The sequence below is a fragment of the Pyrus communis genome, chromosome 15, assembly GCF_963583255.1.
Source record: "Pyrus communis chromosome 15, drPyrComm1.1, whole genome shotgun sequence".
Taxonomy (NCBI): Eukaryota; Viridiplantae; Streptophyta; class Magnoliopsida; order Rosales; family Rosaceae; genus Pyrus; species Pyrus communis.
In genome coordinates this window covers 6,467,233-6,491,845 of record NC_084817.1, presented here as the reverse complement: position 1 = coordinate 6,491,845, position 24,613 = coordinate 6,467,233, and the positions used below count along the sequence as shown (strand labels likewise).

The following is a 24,613-nucleotide window of genomic DNA, read 5'->3' as shown; positions in this document are numbered from 1 at the left end:
GGGGCAGTATAGTCAATTCACAAAGACAAGGGATACAGTGTACTCCTGCACCATCCTCCTCCTCCTCCTTGTGCGTGATTTTTAAGTGGGTGTGCGCGGGATCGATTGTCAGTACGAAGCCAGTGTATGAGAGAGAAAGAAAGAGTTAGAGAGAGAGAGAGAGGAGAGAGAAGGAAGAGGATCACGGGTTTGTCTTGAAAGGCCCTTATTTCACAGTCCTAGACAGACAGACACATATTCTCTCTCACTACGTAACCGAGGAGGGAAGCAAAAATTTTATAATATCACATATATCATTTCTAAATTATTATTATATTAATAGTAATATTATAAATAAAATCCTAAAGCAAAAGAAACAGAAAAAACAAAAACAAAAAGCAAATTAAACACAGTACTACTACTACTACTAGTACCACCACAAACCACCCCTTTTCTCTCCAACATTTTTATCCCCCCAATCTTCACACACAGACACACACTCACAACAAAAACATTCATTCTCTCTCTCTCTCCCTCCCTCCGCGGCTCCGCCCTCTCTCTCTTCATTTCCTCATCAGATATTCTCCTCTTTCTCTCCCTAAGGTTTTGAAAGCTTTTTCAATGGCGTTGATGATAGACAACTGCGAGAGCATACTGCTCTCCCTGGACTCCCACAAGTCCGTCCCGGCGCCGTTCCTGACAAAAACCTACCAACTCGTCGACGACCCCGCCACCGACCATATCGTCTCGTGGGGCGACGACGACACCACCTTCGTCGTCTGGCGCCCTCCCGAGTTCGCCCGCGACCTCCTCCCCAACTACTTCAAGCACAACAACTTCTCCAGCTTCGTCCGCCAGCTAAACACCTACGTAATCCTCTCATCTCAAAAAATTCCTTCACATATCTATATTTATCTGCTGTTTTTAGTGGTTTTTTATTTAGTTTGCGCTGACACCTTTGTTTTTGGTTTTTTAAGGGTTTTAGGAAGATTGTACCGGACAGATGGGAGTTTGCCAACGAGTTCTTCAAAAAAGGAGAGAAGCATTTGCTTTGCGAGATCCACCGGAGAAAGACAGCTCAGCCACATCAGGTGGGTCTCAACCACCACCACCACCACCACCACCACTCCCCCCTCGGCATGAACGGCCACCACCACCATCCTAGCTTCTTCTCCTTCCCGAGTCGCGGCAGCATCTCGCCCTCCGACTCGGACGAGCAGCCCAACTGGTGCGAGTCGGACTCCCCTCCTCTCTTATCCCCAACCGGAGGTATTAACACAAACATTAACACTAACAACAATAACTTCATGAATATTAACCATAATAATACCACGGTGGCGGGTTTGGCGGAGGACAACGAGAGGCTGCGGAGGAGCAACAACATGCTAATGTCTGAGCTGACACACATGAGAAAACTCTACAACGACATCATCTACTTTGTCCAGAACCACGTCAAGCCGGTGGCTCCGAGCAACTCCTACCCTTCTTCAATGCTTCTCTGCAACCCACAGCCTCCTAAACCTAATGGTCTTAATGGTAATTTAAACCAACTTCAAGGGTACTATCCGGCTGCTCCTCCACCTAATGCCAAACAAAACCCTCATGACATCATGAACTCTTCTAGTCCGATGAGCAACACCACGTCGAAGAGCTCCGTGACGATTCTTGAAGATCACCACCAACAGCCGCCGAGCAGTAACAATGGGTGCAAGAACACTAAGCTTTTTGGGGTGCCGCTGCTTCACTCGAAGAAACGATTGCACCCAGAGGAGTACGGCTCAAATAATCACCATGGGGACAACATGATGGAGGCCAGCAAGGCTCGTTTGATTTTGGAGAAGGATGATTTGGGTCTCCGGCTCATGCCTCCATCCACATGTTAATTAGTTCTATCTCTTATTAATCACCAAATCCCACATTAGAAACTTTTGAAAGGTTTAATTTTAATATCAATTTGTTTTAGTTTTATCGTTTGATTGTATTTTGGGTCTGATGAGATGAGATGAGTTTTTAGGATGATCTACACTGCTGATGGAGTGATGATCAAAAGTGTCTTGTGTTTGCGTGCGTGTGGGTGTCTGTTCGCGTACTACTATTACTACTCTGATCTCTCTGTATATATATAATTAACTTTAGTGAAAATCTCTTAAATTTTGAGTTAAATTCAAATTTAAATGGCCATGATTTTTTTGTTTTTGGTTTAGCTCGATCTATATATATATATATATATATATATATATATATATATATATATATATATATATATATATATCAGTGGTGCAATTTCTTGCTGATCTCGATTATCGGGTCTGTTTTTTCCTTTCTTTCTTCTTCTTCTCTGAAGTTTCTGATTGTAATTATATATAATTAACTTTAGTGAAAATCTCTTAAATTTTGAGTTAAATTCAAATTTAAATGGCCATGATTTTTTTGTTTTTGGTTTAGCTCGATCTATATATATATATATATATATATATATATATATATATATATCAGTGGTGCAATTTCTTGCTGATCTCGATTATCGGGTCTGTTTTTTCCTTTCTTTCTTCTTCTTCTCTGAAGTTTCTGATTGTAATCCTGAATGTTTCAGTTACATTAATGCCTCGGTGTGTGTTTGAGAGAGAGAGAGAGAGAGAGAGAGAGAGAGAGAGAGACTGAGAGAGAGGGAGCTGAGAATTTACAGTCTGGTTCTTTGAAAATTTCCTCAGTCGACCCATTAATGGATCACACGCACAAGTGTGAGCGTACGTGACAACGGAAATACTGGGAATTTCTACTATGCTCTGCTATATCCTATACTTCTGGATATCCTGAATTTCGGATTTTTGAGCATTTACTACTTGATCATTAGTACTTAAGAGTTCAGGGGTATAATTAGAAATTTCGGAAAATAGTTGGCTTAAAAACAATAAAAAAATATAAAATTAAAAAATGTAGAAGAAAAAATAGAGATGTAAAAATAATGGTTAAAATTGAAAAAGCAGCTGACACACGGCTGCAACCTGCATGACAATTTGTTGTTAAAAAACAAACGATGATCAGTGCCATAATTTTATTATTATTATCATCTCATCAGTCGTGACTATTTTCGTGAAAAAAGAAAAGTATACGATTACTATATATCCGATGATTTGCTGAAAAGAAAGCCATCATGTCATTTGATCAAGGTTATAATCTCTATTTCTCTTTTTGTATGAAAACTGTGTCAGTACTCCGCGCAGGAAAAAAACAAATACATACGTACAAATACACGAGAACATGTTGCAGTTTTTTAAAATATGAAAAATATAAAGAAAGAAAACAAGAACAAAAAGAGTGGTTTTTTCGATGAAAGCGAAATGTAATAGAAACTGACTGAAAAATAAGGGTTTGAAATGTTTCTATCAATGCTTCTATGCTTCTTCTTCTCCTTCGTTGGACCAGAAACCTTTGCCTTTTCCCACTTTAAGTATCTCTGATCAAACTTCTTAAAACCCTAATTCTACTACTTTCATTTATTGCATGCTCTCATCACCTTCTCCCTCTCTTTCTTTCCTAAATCTCCCACTTCTTGACCAGTAGTCTTTGGTTTCCATACATACACAAACTTTCTTGAATTTGCTAATAAACCCCCTTCTTTTCTTGGCTTTCATAAAACTTTGACCAAAGCTTTATTTCCACAGCCACAGGTTACATATACAGCAATTTTCTCTGACCCTATTTTTGTTAATTTATTAATTTTGGGGTGATTTAAAAACTCTGCGAGTAGACAGAGATCTATTTCAAGGGTCTCTGGAGAGGTAAGGTGATGAAAATTAATATAGAATCAGAATTTGGAATATCTTTGTCGTACTCGTAAAATGGTTTTGGTTTTCGTCTTGTAGCAAAAACCCTAACCCTAGATCGACGCAAGTCTCCATTGTGTCCAAGCTTTTGTCCCTTATCGTGTCGTCGCACGTGACTAGAAATATATAAGATATATATATATATATATATATATATATATGTATGTATGTATGTATGTGGACGTGCAGTATTTTTGTGTATAGAAGTAATAAAATAAGAAGAAGAAGAAGAAATAGAAGTTTTTCGTATGCTTTTTCTGGTCCAAGGACTCCAATCCAATCGTAAGGAGTTAAAGAGTAAAAGTGGGGTGATGGGTTGCAAAAGTGGATACGGATCATCCGGGTAAAAAGATGCTTTATGGAATTTTAGGGTGATTATTTTTGTATGGACCACGAAATGGGTTGTTCTTGAAAGTGTAAAAAGGGAGAAAAGGAAAATGTGATTTTAAAAAGACATGTTTGCTACGTTTTAAGTCTTTTCCGAATACACTTTGTTGACATCTTCTTGTTCTCTCTTTTGGTATATCACACTTTTCTGACAATTTAAAGATTAATAGTGATGTAATAGTGCGGTTTTAAGAAGTACACACGATTGCAAGGTTTTTAAATAGTAAAGTATGTTAGGGAGACTTAAAGCATTTTAAAGTATATTTCTTTTTGGTTATTAGGACAATGTATAAGAAGAATAAAACAAAAGAAGTAATCGAGATAAGATAGATCATAGATTCATCATTTCATTTATAGATGCACTCATGTTTTGAAATATAAAATCAAAATGCATATGTAATTCAATAGTTTCATGACTTCATTAGAGTACTGGCCTACGTGTGCAACAAAAGATTTAAAATAAGAATGTTGCTATTGACACTTACAAATATCATCATGTACTGCTTACATGTGTTGGTGAGTTCTATCTATATTAGAGAGGTGATATAAATGTAGTATATAAAAAATGTGATAAGTGTAGTGTTACTCCATTTTTAATTAGTTACTCGTTAATGCAATTCAATTTTCTCTCTCTAGCTCTTGAAGTTCTCTCTTCTTCCTCTCTTTCGTGCTTTGTTTCTCTCTCTAAAACCTCTATTGCTGTTCTGTTAAGAATAGTAAACAATTGGCAAATTTCACCCCAGTATTTTTAAATTGCAGCAATTTTTCTTTTGAATTTGTTTTATTTGTTTTCATAAAATTATTCTTTGTAAATTTTAGTTAATGTAATTTCTAATATAGACAAACTCGAAACTCAAAAGGATGAAGAGGAAGTGAGCACCAAACTTGAAATGAAGGAAAAGGCCGTGCGCTGTGAAGTCCACGGCTTGTCATTTTTTGAAAACCAACCAAAACAAGTATTCAGACAAAAAATGAAAAAGGCCCAAATCATAATTTTGGATTTTTAGTTGACCCATGGGCTAAATAAACAAGGCCAACTTCCAGATCAAGGGTAGTAGTCGGCGCTGGATGGATGTGCTATATCCTAAGACAGGTTTGACAACCAATTCAATTTTTCGTTTTTCCGTTTTTCAGTTTTCAGTTTAAAGAAAAATGGGATTCCACAATAGAAACAATTGGTAATATAAGGAGTACCTAACATACTTATAAGTACATACAAGGTCTGTCATCCCATCAATGTATTATTCATTCTCAACATGTTCCCCCTCATGTGTGGCGAAATTTCAAACCTAATAAGTGGACAACATAAACGTTGTGACACAGAGCGCATGTGGTCATTGAGCTTCACACATATGACAATTTGCTCTGATATCATGAAGGAAATTGAGGTTCCATCTATAAAATCAATTAGCAATATGAGAAGTTGCCTAACTTATTTATAAACCCATTCAAGATCCCTATTTCCATTAATGTGAGGTTCATCTCAACAATAATAGTTGTTTGGTAAATGTTTTTAATGTTCCTCTTTTCTTGAACTTTTGAAGTGAATTTTTTTTGGGCGTGAAAATGTTAATATGAAGTCATAGAATGAAAGGGCATGAGACTTGAATATGTTGCATTTTTTTTTTGACGTCGTAGAATGTTAAATGAGAAAGGGGGAGCAAAAGTATGGAAACAAAATTTGAAAACTGAAATTGGTTTAAGGAGATTTCAATTTGGCTTGATTATGAAATCAATTTTTATTTTATTTCTGAAATCTAAAACATCGAGATTAGTTATCAAATGAATTTTTAATTTTTAGTTACAAACCACTTAAGTGCTATAGTTTAGTGGTATTCATTTTCATTTGTAAGTGAAAGGTCTTAGGTTCAATTCTCGTCAAAAGTGAGTTTGAACCACATTATTTCTTGCTCATTGTGAGGCTAAGGCCACCGCATCTTCCTTAGTATAGATAATATTGTTTTTTTATTTTATTTTTTTATTTTTAAATTTAGTTACAAAATAAAGTGAAAGTAAAAACTGAAAACAAAAATGGTTATCAGTTGATATAGAAACTGGCCTCAATTGAATGGGATTAGTTGTTTATATGCGCATTTATATTATCTTATTTTACAAGTGTAGTAGGATGTCCCTGAAGGGACGCAGTTTCAGGACTTTAAGATGGCATGCTAATGTGCCTATAAAATGAAAATTAATGCAGCAAGCTATGAATTTTCTTTTTTGTTATAAATGGGTAAATAATTAGATAAAAAAGGACCCTAAACTAAACTTAACCGAACCGTTCAATGTTAGCATGGTTTGGTTCGATTTCGTTTGTGGTTTCCGTTAAAATTGAACCGAAGCAAAATCATTTTGTCAATATTAGTTTGGTAACAACTTTGGATTAGATCCAATTCAGACCGTGCTAATCCCTAATTGTAGTTATATTACATACAAAGAGTGAAAAAAAGCGCTGCAAAATTAAATAACAATTAAAATGTCCGTCTCAGTTAGACTATTAAAACAGCATATGAAGTTGTACACGACCATTATCAGCGATGGCATCACCTGAGAATTTTGCACTTTCATCTCCCTAACATTGGCCCATTCTCATCCTTCGTTTTTCCATATTTTCCAGTTTGTTTTAACTGTTAATTATCTTGCACAAAACAAGCGCGCGCACATTATATTTCCATCTTCAAAGAGCAGCCACATGATGATGAGATATTGTTCGATCATCCAGTTGACTAGCTGGAATTAAAAATAGGGAAGAAGTTGCCGAGTCTTATCGTCATATATAACAGACAAAAACGTTGGATCAAACTTTCCAAGATTTTTGCATGTATTATTAGGGTTTTGTATTTTTCCTTGCAGATGATGTTAACACATGCAGTTTTGTGGACCTGAAAACGTGAAGAAAAATTTTCAGGCCATCATGGGTCATTTGATTCGATATCCATAGTCTGGCCTGACAAATCCCCCATCCTTCCAATCCATATAGAGGATCAATATATCCCACATATTTACATCAGTTTACTGTTAGCACATTAACATATAAATTCGTAAAAAATTTTAAAATAATAATGTGTGTATAATAAAAGTAAAATATATTATGTAACAGAAAAGGGGTTATTGAGATTTGTCTATTTGGGCACTGAAAGTTCTAACTTGCAAAGAAACAATCTAACAAAATGATGACGTTGACGAAGACCTGGATGCAGACGAAGACGACGATTTGCTGCAATGTTTTAAGAGAGTGATTTGTGAGCACAGCATGTCATGGAGCTACAATCCGAACTATTCAATCAAAAGAAAGGTTCATGCACAAGTAATTGTACTAAAAACCAGTATTTCAAGTTTAATTAGATCGCATTCTTTGCATTAAGTACAAATAATGCATCATGCACAAGAATTTTGATTGGACCAACTATGTGTCATTTAACAAAATAAACCAACTTCCCGAACGTAGCCCCTATATAACCCTAAGCGTCAGGTCGGTCCCCCTGTCGAAACATTTGAAGGGTCCTCAGAGGACCTTTATAGGTGTTTTTCTGGAGTCCGAAAGATCCCGTAACCACATTGGTCCCTCTATGGATCGGCCTCTGCATGTGAATTTGCTTGGTTCTAATTATGTGTTGTGTCACTTTCTAATTCCCATCTTTTGAGTTTCTTTTTTGCTGGTCTACTGTGAAAGACAAATATTAAAGTACCGATCTTTCTTTGGCTCCAAATTCTACCTCCAATTATTGAAGGGTAAAATTCTCCAGTAGCTATAACAGATGTTACACCAACTTTAGAACGGAAAGAATCTCCCTAAACTAAAATGTTAATTGTCTAGAAAAATACAAGGATCATAAATTTTCATGTCATTTCAGATAGAAAAAAAAATTTCACTTAATAAAGTTGTTCTATTCTGCACCCACTTCCAACATTATCCTTCCAACTTTTGCTTAAAGGGAACTTCGATGTTTTTACGAACTATATATACATGATATTGATATAAAGCAAGAAGCAAGTCCATTATAGTACAAAATAGAGTTTAGGAAATCAAATTATAACTTTCATAAAAAACATATCTTGCTAAAATAAAACATATCTTGCCAAAACTCAGAAATAAATTGCAGAGTGGGCATGAGAAGAAAAATGATGTCATGAACTCATGACACCATTTTTCTTGTTACATACGCGAAATTTTTTATGTGGTCTTCTGTTGAAATAAACAATATAGAATGGAATCGTCAATCGCAATTAGTTTATGTACCAATATTTTTGTTTTAAGGAAGCATTAATCTTTTTATTCTTCGTATGCTGGGTTCGACCTCAACCATGTCTTTCCCAGCTTCTTTCTTAGGGATGGGATTAGGGGTGGGCAAACAGGTACAGGAATCGAGAGTCAAGGCGGGTACGGGCCGGTTCCTAATTTTTAAAAAGAGAAATGGGGCAGGACGGGGATTTAGAATTTTAGGGGCGGGCCGGGTCCAGAAGTATAAAAAAAGGGGTACCCGGGGACTCATTTGTGTAACATCCCAATTTAAAAACAATACTGTCTGCCAAGCTCCCCGTGACAGTTCTCACTCTCGAGAACATTGTCTCCTTGTCTCCCTCTCTCTTATCTCGATGCTCTTTCCCCTCAGAGAACACACACACACAACCCCAATCTCTCGATCATTCTCCCTCATTCCTCTACTTGTTTCTTCACACCCCCCCCCCCCCCCATATCTGCAACTCTCCTTCCCGAAGCAAACACACCACACCCACACCCACCGTGACCTCCACCACAGTGTCTCACACTTTCTCGAAGACTCTCCTCTCCTTAGTCTCCTTCCTCTCTCTCTCCCAACGCCTCTATCTCCGATTTCTCACACCTTGGATTTGTCAATTCTCAACCTCCTCCCTCTTGATTTGTCTCTCCCCCAGCCTTTTAATTTTTTTTTTTTTTTTTGTTTGTTTGGTTTGAGAATTGAGGTTTTAAAACAATTTTGGTTTGGTTTTGGGTTTTTGGTTTGGATTTGTAGGTGTCGTCCCTTGGCGTGGCAAGCGGATATGGGTCTTGATGTCAAAGACCGAGTCGAAGATCTGGAGGATGGTGAGTCTGGGAGGCGATCAAAACCGAAAAAAAAAAAAAAAGAAAAGAAAAGAAAAAGAAAAGAAGGAGTCGTGGATCCGTCCCGAATCGGTCCGGTTCCAGTAATCAGATTTGCAATACTCGGCCTTTCCAAATTTAGGCCCGACCCGACCCGTGCCAACCCCTAGATGGGATGGCTGCCACATGAAAAGAAAAATTGTATAAAAGAAATTTTTTTTGTTCGAGAGGCTTTTTAAATTAACTTCCAACACATACATCACACATGCATAATTATCTAAATAATTAATACTTTGAAATTATATATCTAAAGAATGAGTTATATGTTAGGTAACTAAACTTTTAAACTAAAATTTTAAACTCCAGCCTTCTAATTTTTTTTTTTTTTTTTTGTTTGTTTGGTTTGAGAATTGAGGTTTTAAAACAATTTTGGTTTGGTTTTGGGTTTTTGGTTTGGATTTGTAGGTGTCGTCCCTTCTTGGCGTGGCAAGCGGATATGGGTCTTGATGTCAAAGACCGAGTCGAAGATCTGGAGGATGGTGAGTCTGGGAGGCGATCAAAACCGAAAAAAAAAAAAAAAAAAAAAAAAAAAAAAAGAAAAAGAAAAGAAGGAGTCGTGGATCCGTCCCGAATCGGTCCGGTTCCAGTAATCAGATTTGCAATACTCGGCCTTTCCAAATTTAGGCCCGATCCGACCCGTGCCAACCCCTAGATGGGATGGCTGCCACATGAAAAGAAAAATTGTATAAAAGAAATTTTTTTTGTTCGAGAGGCTTTTTAAATTAACTTCCAACACATACATCACACATGCATAATTATCTAAATAATTAATACTTTGAAATTATATATCTAAAGAATGAGTTATATGTTAGGTAACTAAACTTTTAAACTAAAATTTTAAACTAAATTTACAAATTATATGATTTTTTTTTTTTGAGTTGAGCGATATTGTCATTAAGTTAGAAATTAGATTTGTCATTGACGGAGTTTGAACCCACGCAGTCATGCAAGAGCTTCACTCCTCTCCACCACTGTGGTAGAGAGTCATTTGCAACAAACTATATGATTTGTCAATGATAAATAATGAGCACGTTAGTCAACACTTAAACAATAAATAAACAAAAATAATACTTAAATAATAATCCAATCATCATCAACCACGTCATATATTTTACAAAATTTAATCTAAAAAAATTGATCACTCTAACATATTACCCTTACGATAGAATAGTTCTCATATAAAAGTCATAGAATCTGGCCATGCTTTGTTGACGGGTACGTTTATGGATTGGGACCATGTAAATTGTTCTCAGTTTTTGTCGATAAAACTGATAGACGTACGAGTCATGAGTGCGACTTTCACATTGTCTGCTACTAATTATTCATTCGTCATAATGTGGGACATGATTGACATTTCGGAACTTACAACATGACATAAATAAATAGGTATTGATGTTTTAACAGAAATATAACAGTAACACCTCATCTAAATTTGACGATCGCACACAACACATGCATGCAACTTAGATAAACAATCAAAGTTGATTGTTTATTTGTTTCAATGTGACAAAGTCTAATGTCTTTCTAGTTCCAATGGTACGTTCATGAATAAACAAAGCTATATCCTATATAGACTAACAACCACACAAAACCATCACCGACGATCTGAAATCGCTGGCTGCCAGCTTTAATTAATCAGACACCAACCTGCTGTTAGCCTGACATTCTATATTTGAAACTATAATTTTTTATTTAGCAAGGGAATGATCACATATATACTTGCTAGAACATGCAAGCTATCTTTGTTGCGACGCTATCTCTGAGCTGATGAGGCTTGAAGCCACGACGGGGCTTCTCACCACATGTTGACCACCACTCTCCACCCAACTCAGATAACCAAAAACCACTGCCTCTTTCATTACTCTTGGTCCTTTTATACTTAGCACAAACCTCAGCTTCTCACCCTGCTCCTTGAACTCCAACTTCTTCGGAACGACTCCAACCACAAACCCTTTCAATGGTGTCACGCTCGCAACGTAGGTCGACAGTCCCTTTCCTATGTTGGTCACCGTCCTCCGGAATTCATGAGTAGATTGTACGTTCGAATTCGAGTCATTTGAATTGAAGAATGCTATGAAAGAGGGGTAATTAAGATCTAAGGAAGGAGTTGAACAGTTGTTCGAGGCTGATTTAGTGATGGTTTGGATTTGCTTGTTGGTGTAGTTGAGTGCACAAAGAAGGTTAACGTAGTCGTCAATATTCACGTCGTAAAGGAGCCCGGGGTCTAGGGCCTTGTTAGGGTTGACATGCCCGGCTCCGATGGCTAGAGGACTAGCTGGTTGGTTAGCGTTGCCAATGTCTTTTATGGGGCTACCGGTGTTATCCAATATGTCTGATGTCGTCATCATGGCGGATCTAATAGCAGCAGGGCTCCATTCGGGGTGCGCACCTTTCAGAAGCGCAGCTATTCCAGCTGCATGGGGGCACGACATGGATGTCCCTGACAGTAGATTAAAATTACTAAACAAGTCTTTCTTGCCCACCACGGCTGCGGAGGTATTTTGAGGCCATGCAGCCAGGACTAACGACCCTGGAGCCACAATGTCTGGCTTCAGGGTCCACGGGAAGCTAGGGGACGGCCCTCTAGACGAGTAGCTAGTAACACTCGGTGCTGGTTTAGCACCAAGAAGTGTTTTTTGAAACTCCAAGCTTGCTTTTGGCTGTGAGTTGCTCTTGATGTAACCTTTGATCACTTCACCTTCCTTTGGACTAAGAAAGATTGCGGGATAAGAGCTTTGGATGAACAACTCCAAATCTGTGTTGTTGGTAATGAAGATACCTCCGGCAACATTTGCGCTGCGTACATTATAAACTTGATCGTTCAGCGTATCATTTTTGTCCTGGCACACGACGATCTTCTTCCCTACCTGCTTCAATGTTTTCGTATTGTTACACGCATCAAAGAAAACAACCGGAAATTGGGTTGAAGATGAATTTCCGGGATAGAGAGTAGACCCCGTGACAGAGTTTCCATTTCCAAGATGCTCAGTTCCTTCGAATTCCCGGTCAATTGTACCAGCTGCAACCGTGAGAACCCAAGGGATACCATTGTGCAAGGTAGCAAAGAAAGGTCCTTCATTTCCTGCAGACGTGGACACAAAAACACCTCTCTCCAAGGCAGAAAATGTTGCTATGGCAACAGGATCCTCATACAAAGCAACACCATCTAACCCAAATGACAAAGACAAAACATCCACACCGTCTATAATTGCTTGCTCAATAGCAGCAATTATATCCGACGACAATGCTCCCTCATCCCAAAGCGCCTTGTACATGGCCACATGCGCCCTAGGAGCCATGCCGCTGGCAACTCCTGGGGTGTAACCAAAAAAAGATGCCCCTGCCACGTAATTTCCTGCGGCAGTAGACGAGGTGTGGGTACCATGCCCTTCAGTATCCCTTGTTGAATTCACTCCAATGGTCAGATTGGGATTTTGGGCAATGAGCCCTTTGTTAAAGAACTTTGCCCCAATCAACTTTTTGTTGCACAATGAGGAATTGAATTGGGTGCCACTTTCACATTCTCCTTTCCATCTTGGTGGGATTTCTGACATCCCATCTTCGTTAAAGCTTTCACTTTCTGGCCAAACACCCGTGTCCACCAACCCAATGATCACATCTTTGCCGTAATTCGAAACCGGCCACGCTCCGGATCTGGAGTTGAGGCCAAGAAATTGAGAGGTGTGAGTTGTGTCTTTCATTACTGGCAAGTCTTTCACTGAAGAAATGTAGCCTAGAGAGGTTTTTAAGGCCTCAAGCTCGGAAGCAGTGAGACTCGCACTGAAACCATTCATGACATGAGTATAACTATAAATGAGTTTGGAAGAGAGGGCAGAGGAGGAGGAGGTCCAGGTGGTGATAGGCGTAAACTTGCCTAATGTGGAGTGTAATGTTGCCACGTACCATGAATGATGATCAGAAAAGGCTTTAGGCATCATTGATGAATCCATGTGGATGATATAGTTTTGGGATTGAGCAAAGGTTGAGACAATTGCAAGGTGTGAGATGGTGGTAATGGAAAGCCAGAAATACAAAACATGGTAGTAACTAGACATTGATGTTGAGCACAAGGGAGGAGGCGAAAAAATTAGAATACAAATGGATTCGTAAAGTTTGTAAACGTATAGGGTCGTTTAGGAGTTACGGGAAGCAATGAAATATATAGATATATTCCTCATCACCATCTGATTATCTCAACTTGGTGTATATGAGATCAATTATATAAGTTGTGGGGGACCCTTGTTATACATCATCTCTATCTATTATTCGTGCTCAATTGCCCATGCATGTTATGGATAATATATGGACTGCTTAACCTCAAAAGTTAATTACATACTTTCCTAATCTAGAGCCGACACACGTGCAAGCTTATCTTGTTCGTCGATGCATTAATTATAAGCTTATTCTCCTGACCTAGAAGATGGCTACAGTTAAATGTGCATATGTGTATGAGGTAATACTCATAAACCTCTTAATACGTACATCAGTGAACAATCAACACATACACCGACGAATGAGCGTAGCATCCTTCGCCCTAACCTATGGGATCAGGATCCTCTCCTGAGCAAAGGGTGATGATCCTCCTGACCAACCCCATCGGGCTTTTGAAATTTTATCCAACGGCTACAATTATTATAACTTTTAGAGGAGCTCCCTGTTTGTACCCATTAGATAAAATTTCAATGGCCCGATGGACTTAGTCATGAGGATCCTCACCCTTTGCTCAGGAGAGGATCCTTCGCCCTAACCTATGGACTCTAATCATTATGCTTCTTAACGTTTAGCACGCTAGATCAAGACCGTTCATTTGGCAAGGCCTAGGAGACCATCTTGTCATTGTATGGACCGCCACAAAACAAGGGCATATGGTTAAAATGGTGTACCCAACGCGTGCCAAATGCAAGTGGAATGGAAGGAAGAAAACACAGTGAACCCATGTCCCTATCACCTTTATGTTCGAAGAGAAATTTGAGGAGCATTTTGGTTTTTTCTTTCAAAGTTAGAACACATAACAAAAACATTACTTCACTTTCACCCAAATTGGGATCAGCATGAGCTGGACTGTATTGTATTCAATTGTCGCATTTGAGCCTACCATGTACCCTCAATTGCACAACTTAGTTACATCCACTACAAAAATAATGGCAATAGGCACGGAGTAAGAGTGAATTTTTCTAGTGTAACTATTGCTAAAAGCGTGACAAATGATTGTTTGTGACATCATTAGCAATAAGCTACCCTACTAACAACCACACTTGGTCCTAACTGTTGTTGTTGTTGTTTTTTTTTTGTTTTTTTCTTTTTTTCCGGGACTTGTAGTCCAACCCAAGGCCTAATCACTTTTGATTGCAACAAGCTACAAGGAGACCTGGACCAACCGCCCACTTACATATATACAATCATTTTGACTAATTATATTGTGCTAGCTCAGATTTGACACATATTATTGCACAAATTATGTTGTTATTACCATATTGGGTTAAGCTTAAACTGTATTAGTTTACTCTATTATTATGTTCAAAATGCAGGAACCCACATGCAATCATGCATCATTATCTTATATGTGATCACTTCTATGATAAATAAAAAGTATGCTGACTTGTAAAATTTGGGATCGAAAACGACTTGAATTTTCAATTTCTTTCATCCCTCGAAGGTGAGGGTGACCCAAAGATGTTTCAGTTTCCACTGAGGCCAAATCAAAGAAGGGCCTTAATTATATCTAGGGAATATGGTTGCTTAGTGCAGAGAATTCCAATGGACCACTGTAGCATCTTCCCTTTATACGGGCAAAAACACAACCAATCAAGCATGGAGATTCTATAAAAAGCAATTTTTATGACTGGACGGTGCATTTTGATGATCATCTTGGCCATTCCCAGAGTCAACTACTGGTTCTGGTTGTGCCCCATTTCAATGTGAAGATCAAACCGACATACAAAAACGTTACTTACAAGAAACGGAATCCCTAAGTAAGAAGTAGACATCCAATGTTTCGAGAACTTAATTCGTAACATCATAAATAAATGACGTGATATGATGTTGTTTAATTTTCTCGCATAATGTCGCATTATAAGTCCAAAACGTGACTAATTGGAGGTATGTCTCTCTCAATGTCTCGTGGTGGTAGCACTCAAAGCAACTTTCTTTATGTTTTCATTACTGAAAATAGAGAACTCAATATGTAGCATGTGGTCTCCATTCTTATCTCCCAAAGCAAGGGTTATAAAGGGGAGGTACTTTCACAATTTTTTATTTTTTTTAAGTTTTTCACACATCCTCTTAATTTTTAGTCATTGAATTAGATAAATTAGATAAAATTATAGTAAAATATTAGAGTTTGAATTGTTACTAATAAAGAAAATCTCTGACTCATACCAACAAAATCAAACAAAATCAACGAACAAAATTTAACTAAAGTGTAGAAAAAGTTAAAAATGATGTGACCATCGTTTTCTAATATTTAAATTTCCAATCATAATTAATTTGGGCTTGCCAAGTGAACCCATCACACTAGATATTTTGGTATGATCCACTACCACTAGGCCTCTTCAAATTCAACATTTAGAAATCAGCTACCCATTTTGGTATAAGGCTCAACATTCAGATAGGTCTTATATTTTTAGCCCAATTGAGTTCGAACTAGGACCCATGACAATAAAATTGCAAGGGTAAGAGAACAAAGATTCGAGCGATAGCGTGCACAAAAGTAATCAAAATCATGAGTAAACTTTCGGGTGGCTTCGACAAAAAAAAACTTCTATGCCTAAGTGTCTATCTCTTTCTTATTGTACTTAGGCGAGAGAATACACAAATGGGTATGTAAGTTTTCATTAGTCCGGACTACAGTCCGACTCTATATTCATTAGATTGGCAAATAAGTAAAAATAGTATTGTTTCAATTTAATCTTAACCGTTCATTTTCCGTACCATTGAGTAGTCCAGACTATTAAAGAAAAATTGGTACAAACTATGTAATAGGTAAGTTTAGTTTCTCTCGCCTTTGACATTAAGGCATGCAGATTGGTTTTGACAGATAGCTCCAAAAGATTAAAAACCAACGAAAAGAACCCAAAAAAAAAAAAAAAAAAAAAAAAAAAAAAACAGAATAAAAATGCAGGCTATCAAGTCAGACAAGGCCTGTCCAATCTCTCTAAGTAATAACCACATAAACCATTAAACCCAGTAAGCTTTTTGTTTTGACATTGACAAAATCGACCAGAAAATTGAGTTCTAAACACGGACCTTGAACATAACGTTTTGTAATTAAATATCAACAATGGTTTCTTATAACGCTCGAAAATCCCTCTTACATCACGATCACACTTCTGTTGTTAATGCTGCTGCAGATCAACGATGCAGTATCGAATGTTGAGTTCGAATCTTTCTCAACGCACGAGGCGTGGCACAAGTCCACCTTGAAATCATTGTCGTCTTCGCCTCCTGCAGAAAATGATGACCGTGAAATGTTGCTGTACTCATGATACAGCCATGTCGTGCATGGATTCAGTGCCAGGCTTACTCCTCAGCTGTCTAGATTGGAGATATCCCCAGCTCATGTTGCCACGTATCCCAAGTCTTTTGGAAAGATGTTCACAACTCACAGTCCCAAGTTTCTTGGACGTAGACAGAACCTCGGCTTACGGCCTAATACCTCAGTTGGCCAAGATGTGATCATAGGAATTATTGATACGGGAATTTGGCCAGTGAGTGAGAGTTTTGGCGATAAGGGAATGTCAGAAGTGCCAATAGGATGGAAAGGCGAGTGTGAGAATGGAACTGCATTCACCCCGTCTCTCTGCAATAAGAAGATCATTGGTGCTCGATCTTTCAGCAAAGGCCAGCTGCAGGTATTACCGATTTCCAAAGATTATGACTATGATTTGCCGGGAGACTTCTTTGGTCACAGAACACACACACCATCGACAGCTGCAGGCAACCATGTATCATTTCTGATTCGCTGAGAGACTTCTTTGGTCACGGAACACACACATCGTCGACAGCTGCAGGCAACCATGTGTCATTTCTGATATGCCAAAGGCACGACAACAAGGGTTGTGCCGCATGCACTTGTTGCCATGTACAAGGTCCGGTGTGGGCAACAGATTCAGAAAAGAGTGCAGCTAGTGATGTGCTTGCCAGGATGGATCAGGCGATTTCTGATTGTATGTCACAGTCTCTTGGCTTCAACTTCCTTACTAGAACGCTATAATTGCCATCGGTTCTCTTTCAGCGGTTGAGAAGGGAACTGTTTTCGTATGCACTGCTGGGAATAATAATGGTCCTTCTGATAACTCAACCTACAATGGAGCACCCTGGCTCACAACAGTAGGAGCTGGCATACCTGATCGTACTTTCAGTGCAACCTTGAATCTAGACAACGGCTTCACAATTGAAGGATCATACTTCCTCGAAAGCATTTACATTGCTGATAAACCGTTGTACTACGGGAAAGACTGAGAGCAAATCAACATGCGATTATGGGGCATTAGATCATAAAGAAGTGCCTAGAAAATCAGTCTTCTGTGATAATCCCAAGGGGGTTAACATTGATGGACAACTGAAAGAGGGAAAGAACGCAGGTGCTTACGCTGCAATCTTCATGTCAGGTCCGCCACACTTATACACGGAAGACTTCACCATTCCTGATTTGGTTCTATCAATGGCGAAAGGCTCTTTGATTAAAGAGTATGGAAGAAGAGCCAATGCAACTAAAGTTTAAACCCTTAAATTTGTGCACAACAATATGGGGACAAAGTCAGCACCACAAATAGCGCCTTCTCTTCAAGAGCATTAGACCCCGTCACTCCAAGCATTCTACACCCGAATTGCACATGGGGTTGATGTGCTCGCTGCAGTTGCACCTAACAAGTTGTTCATGAAGTAAACAACTATAAGTTGGCATCAGATTACCAACTAATGTCAGGGGCACCAATGGTAGCACCCCATGTTGCAGAAGTTGTAGCTCTGCTAAAGGGTGTTTACTGCAAATGGAGCCTTTCTTCCATTCGATCAACGATCATGACCACAACATACAACCTCGACAATACTTGAAGCACCATAAAGAATTCGGTGCAAGCCACATTCACCCGAACATAGCCATGAGTCCCGGACTCATCTACGACATGGATGTACACTACTAAGCAGATAAGCGCTGTTATCCGACGAAATCAATGGAGTTGCAGGTCACAACCTACTAAGCTAAACTACCCTTCTTTTATAGCCGTTTTCAACGACACGGACAACTCTCCGAAAGAGAAAAACTTTACTATGGTTGTGACAAATGTGGGAGATGCTGCATCTAGTTACTTTGCATTTTTGGAGCTTCCTAAAGGAATGAAGATTGCAGTAGAGCTTAGCACTCTTAACCGCATAGTATCAATCCCTCTGTTGGTCGTAAATTACTAGTTCCTAAATCATGAAACAAACAAATGTTGTTTTCAACTTTAGAAGTTCGAGGGCAGTCGTCATGGTTTAGAATTGCCCAGTTTTTTGGGTCATAAGCGTTGAATTTAGTCACTGTTTTTCCCGCTTTTCCGTGTCGGCGATCTCTCCATGCAAAAAAAAAAAAACTTCAAAATTCATAAAATTGGCAAATATTAACTAATTTTTACGTCAGATGGTCTCTCTCCTTTAAGACATTTGCATATGTATAATCAATCTTGTACTTAACAATTTACTTAAGAATCGCAGATGAACTTGTAAAAATATTACAGATCCTTGCCCCAAAAGTGAACCGGTACTAGACAGTAATGTCTAGTTTTGGGCAAAATCTCAGATGTAACGGGACATATCTGACTCACATCATGAGAGATGCATAAGAGGAGATATAGTCTCAACTTCTACTAATCTCGAGTGTAACGGGGACATATCGGACTCACGTGATGAGAGATGCATAAAAGGAGATATAGTCCCAACTACAAGGTAAATGTGAGAGGCGACCATCTTTTGGCAGACAAGTTACTTTTCATGTGCTGTTCTCTTTTAGTAGCTTGCATTTTTGTGGTTTATGCGACATGTAAACAAAGACCACATATTTTCAGTCCAAAAGCGAAAGAAAACAAAATTCGAAACTACCAACAAATGTTTTTGGTGTGAGGTCTGGTGTGGGACCTAAAAGAAAACGAAGCAAAGAACAGAAGGTCCGGAAACAAAGAAACAGAAGGAAGGACACTCTAATAACTTTTACATTAACAACAAAACCAGCAAAACCGCAAAATTTGAGGGGTCCAAAGGTTTCAAATGCCTTTGTGCACACATATGACATCCTTAGCTGTCAACCTATGACAGAATGCAGTAGGGCCCGAGTGTTTCTAACTAAACCCTAAACCTACCGCGAAAGCCACGGATGCCGTTGATTTCGCCTCTTAACTGAAACGCCCTAGTGAAACCTTCGGTCATTTTCGTTCTTTTATCAAAGATTCAACAATGAGAAGTTACAGCTTACCTAACAGAGAGGAAAGACCGTCAAGGAACAAACTCGGGCGATAAGACTGCGATGGAAGACTCGGAATTTACTATTTTTCTGAAAATTTCCTTATGACTGGCTCTTACGCAATAAGTGAATCACCATAACAGAGCTGGTGCTGGAGAATCCACCGAAGTGCAAGCTCATATTGACATGAATGGGGCTATACAGGGGAAGTAAATAACAGCTAACTTAATTTAACTTGTCACCTAGACAAAAGCACACGGGCAAAACGAGGTGCATCGATTCACCTTACACATGAAAACTGGTGATTGGTGAGGAGCTAATGCTCTTCTTCAACTTCTTGCTTTCTCCATAATGGCTTGTTAGTTTGGGCACCACTCTCATACCCGCTACTATCACCTGATTCAATCACATGCTTGTCCACCCTTCCAGCGTCATGTGGTGAGCGCCCATATTCTCTTCCAGCCCTGCGATCCTGAAATTATTTGCACAAAATAATCGTGGATGAGAAACTCAAATACGCGCTTTCATGTTTAAACAGTTCAAGTGAAGCCAACACACCCATTAGTTCATATTAATGTAGTGTAACATAAGTTGCCAACATGCAAAGCGCAACAAGTGACTGAGATGTTTACGAAATACGCTAGGTTTAAGTTTTCTCATCATCCACTAAATTAGCATTTAATGTGAAATCTAAAATATCACGCCAATCCTTCATGACGTAGAAATGCTTGTACTTTTAGCTAAAGAAACAGATAAAAGGTTTTTGGTACTTGCAGAATGCAAGTCTATGAAGACAAATAACGAAACACATTGAAAGCAGTTTCAAACAAGATGTAGCATCATAAACCAGCTAGAAAACAGATATCCAGCTGGCTAGATTAATTAGGTAAAGAAATGAATGCAACTTACATCTCGGAAAGGGAAATCATCGGCTTCAAGCATATGTACCACATGCCCCATTTTAGGCCTCTTCTGAGCATTTGGGTCCACGCAACGCAGTGCAACCAAAAGAGCACGCTTCAGTGCCCTGGAAGAAGGCTTCTCTGGTAACCTTGGATCCAAAACTCCCTCAGCATTCCGATTTGTAACCATTGCTTTAAGCCATTCAACTAGGTTCACCTGAAGTTTGATCGCTAATCAGTACCAGTTTTTCTGGTTGGAAGACAACGTTATCAAGTGAAGATCATGAAAACAAACCTCTCCTTGAGCGCGGCTATAGTCCACTGGGTTTCTCCCAGAAATTATCTCCATTATGAGAATTCCAAAACTATACACATCACTTCTTTCATTCAACATGCCAGTACTGGCATATTCTGGAGCTACATATCTACAAAGCAAAATCAAATGTGTGATTTAAGTGCGCCAAAACAAGATTATAACTCTCCATTCTCCAGATAGTAAGCAAGTAACAGTTACGTAGAGAGGTTAAACTCACCCAAATGTTCCCATCACTCGAGTTGTCACGTAACTCCTTTCTGAGCCAAGGAGCTTTGCTAAGCCAAAGTCAGATACTTTTGAATTCCACTGCTTATCAAGTAAGATGTTGCTAGACTTAATATCACGGTGAACGACCTTTGGCTCAAGACCCTCATGCAAGTATGTCAAGCTAAAACATTCACAGAGTTTTAGTTATGATAAACAACAAAGAATTGAAAGAACTGAGGTCATTCAGTTTGAGGAATACCCTTTTGCTGCACCGAGTACTATATTCATGCGACTCTCCCACGTAAGAGGGCTTTTAGGCCCAACATCTCCATGAAGCCATTGTTCCAAATTTCCATTGTCGACATACTCATATACAAGCATCCTACAAAAACCCTACTGCATTAGCACAATCATTTAAGGAAAAGATAATAGGTAATCCAAAAAGAAGAAATAATCACAAAGATTCTTAACAAATTAGCCATCAAGAGAAGGTCATGCATTAAACAAGAGATCGAAACTCGAAAGTATACACAACGTAGCAAATGAAGATCAAAATTACCTATGAGCTCCTTCAGCACAATAACCAAGCAACCTCACTAAATTCTTATGGCGAACACGGCCAATCGCTTCAACTTCAACCTTAAACTCCTTCTCGGCTTGCCCCCTGAACCAAGCAAAGTAAAATCATCAAGCCATCTCATGCCAAATTCCCCAATATAAAGCTCATGGTTAGGGAAAAAAAATAAAAAAAAAAGGTATATTTTCCCCAAATCAATGAAAAATCTAACAAAATTAACTAACTCCCCAAGCTAAAGGTCTCAAATTTCCCAACTGGGTTCTTAGTAAACATGATCATAATCTCAAATTAACCATAATTAGTACGAAATTAAGCAATTACTGATAACCAAATTTGCAAAACTTTAACTACATACTTGTTGTTAAGCAGATTTTTTATAGCAACAATCGTATTATTCTCCAAAACACCGCGGTAAACAATCCCATAGCCGCCTTCACCAATCACATTCTCGTCGGCAAACCCATTAGTGGAATCCTCAAGCTCTCTGAGAGTGTACCAATGTCCCCACCCCAAATGCGAAACCTCCGGCGCAGCGATCATCCCTTGGTCCCCAGACCGAGCCTCCCCGCTGCCATGCGACGACCCACCGCCGCCACCCTTCTCCGGGTACGAAATCTGGTGGTCCTTTCCAATCTCAATGTGAATTCTCTGTCGGCCACCGCTCCCAGCCGGGCTGTCGTGGCGATCGTCCTGCTTGAGAAGCAGGGGCTGGGCTCTGGCGGAGTCCGAGTCAGCAACCGGGTCAGGGTGGCTCTGGTGGTTGATGGGTTTCGGGTCGGGCTGCGATGGGTTGTTCCGGAAGTTGTCGATTCGGATTTCTTGGATCTCTTTGGAGACGTTCGGGATGGCGGAGGAGTTGTGTGTAAAGGTCTTGGCTTTCGAGGAGCTGCTGCTGTTGCGGCGGGAAGTGAACCAGAGCGAGATGAGGAAGAGGACGAGAACAATGGCGGCTCCAACGCATATTCCCAAAACTACCCACAAATGCAAACCGAAAATGGAGGTCCTCTTCGAGAGCTGGTCGTTCAAAAACGAGTACCCGGACATCGTAGACTGTAAATTTCACTCCTCCTTCCTCAAAGAAGAAGAAGAAGAATGCTTAGAGAGAGAGGAGAGAGAGAGAGTGACGGTGGGGACTACACAAATGGGGAAATTGAGAAATTATGGTGGTGGTGAGCTCAGCTTTGAGCGAGTAGGGGATGAGAGAGAAAGTGAGGAGAGAGAGCATGAATCGGATGATGAGAATGCTCCAGTAGCTACTGCTGCTTCTTCCACTGTATGCTTTTATTGATGTATTTACAAATGTAAAATCTAATTTCGTCCAGACTATGTAACGTGTAAAATGCGCACGTATTAACTACACATACTCTGTCCCCAGCAGAGCAATAAATGTGGCTTTGACACGTTAACTATGTTTAATAACAAATAAATGTTAATGTCAGTCGTTCTTAGACCAAAAGAATTTTCTTTGGATTATTCTTGTAAGGATTTTAAGATTAGTCTGTTCAGTTTTTGTCAGGTACTGTTTGTTTAATTTTAAATAAAATAATTTCTGACTGTATGATATACAATGAACACACAATTCACACGATATGTTCACAAAGCGGATCCGAATTTGTTTTTGGGCGCCCAATTGATTTGTGCACGTGGCACCATTTAAAGATTTACAGACATTATCTCTGCGTACATATGCGATCAAGTATTACAGTCTTCAAAGTATAAGAGTTCAAAGTATTAATTACTACATTTTAATTATAATTAAATATGGTTATTATGGTCGTGGCCCGTGGGCTCTTGACTTTCTTTGTTCATTGGCTATGGTGTCTCTAGTTTTCTATTCAAAGATTCCGGTTATGTTAATGGGAACTTGATTCTCGTCTCGGTTTTACATTTTTTTTTATTATTTTAGGAAACAACTAAGAAACTTCTGCTTATCGATGGCGTTTTAGTGCGGTGGTGAAAAACTACTTCACATATAAACGATAATGCCGGTTTAATCTTTACCAATTTTTTTTCTTTTCTTAATAACTAAATATCTAACTCACTATAACATTGTCGCTCATTAAGACAAAAGAAAATCATTGGCTAATCCACTGGATCCAGGAAAAAGTAAATAAATATTAAAATTGTGGGACGCCATAAATGATTGTTTATTGTTTTAATTGTTTTATTATTTTCTTCTTGCAATGTTATGGAACTTTGTGTTTGACTCTTGTGGGATACTTAATTATAATTTAACTGATCCCAAGTTAGATTATAAATGTGATTAGGATTAGGATTGAGATTGATTGGGATTAGGGATTTAGATTCTTAAGAGGGTTAACATCAAATGGGCTGTTTTATATGGGTCCACAAAGAACTGGATACTTGTGTAAAATGGGCTTGAAGTCCAGAGGGGCTGTTAGATGGCGAAAGCTCTTGCTCTTGTGCTATACTCTTCAATTACGTTTCTCAAGTTTGTAATCTTCTCAGTTTGTTTATGTGCATCGACATCATCGCTGAGCGTTTAGATTTGTCAAAAAAATTACCAACAATGCTTGACTACTCAATGATGAGTAGAAATTTTTATTCAAAATTCTAATCACATAGCGTCGTACTTATAATTAGAACTATTTATATTATGAATTACTTTGTAAAGATCATGTCTGCAAAAAAAATAAATTAAAATAAAATCATTTAGTCAATCTATTATAGCAAATATATAGACGGTTCGTAATGTTTTTACCAATTCCGTTCATTTGTTTTTATACAATTCGATAACTAAACGACCTTATTTTAATTGTATTTTTTTTTTCCAGATGTGATCTTTATAGAGTGATTTGTAATATAAATGGTTTGGATCATGAAAATGAAGTTCTAGAATC

General features: G+C 38.6%; 3 protein-coding genes and 1 pseudogene across 3 annotated transcripts; 2 read left to right on the top strand and 2 right to left on the bottom strand.

Annotated features, from left to right (window-relative positions):
- The first annotated feature begins 458 nt into the window (after positions 1 to 458).
- On the top strand, positions 459 to 1,929 carry LOC137716728 (heat stress transcription factor B-4-like). The gene is made up of 2 exons (XM_068456107.1): positions 459 to 849; positions 957 to 1,929. The coding sequence occupies exons 1-2, from the start codon at positions 601 to 603 to the stop codon at positions 1,860 to 1,862; spliced, it is 1,155 nt and encodes a 384-aa protein (XP_068312208.1). The 5' UTR covers positions 459 to 600; the 3' UTR covers positions 1,863 to 1,929.
- Positions 1,930 to 10,629: 8,700 nt separating this feature from the next.
- LOC137718662 (subtilisin-like protease SBT3) lies at positions 10,630 to 13,476 on the bottom strand. The gene has a single exon (XM_068458213.1). It carries the CDS (start codon positions 13,368 to 13,370, stop codon positions 11,052 to 11,054), a length of 2,319 nt encoding a protein of 772 aa, XP_068314314.1. The 5' UTR covers positions 13,371 to 13,476; the 3' UTR covers positions 10,630 to 11,051.
- A 259-nt stretch (positions 13,477 to 13,735) lies between these two features.
- Positions 13,736 to 18,868, top strand: LOC137716956 (subtilisin-like protease SBT1.8; annotated as a pseudogene).
- An 834-nt stretch (positions 18,869 to 19,702) lies between these two features.
- LOC137717850 (probable serine/threonine-protein kinase At1g01540) lies at positions 19,703 to 23,022 on the bottom strand. Its single transcript, XM_068457342.1, has 7 exons — positions 22,108 to 23,022; positions 21,735 to 21,839; positions 21,435 to 21,557; positions 21,186 to 21,356; positions 20,948 to 21,077; positions 20,660 to 20,869; positions 19,703 to 20,222 (listed from the first exon to the last, which is right to left on the bottom strand). Exons 1-7 carry the CDS (start codon positions 22,794 to 22,796, stop codon positions 20,067 to 20,069), a joined length of 1,584 nt encoding a protein of 527 aa, XP_068313443.1. The 5' UTR covers positions 22,797 to 23,022; the 3' UTR covers positions 19,703 to 20,066.
- Between the last annotated feature and the right edge of the window lie 1,591 nt (positions 23,023 to 24,613).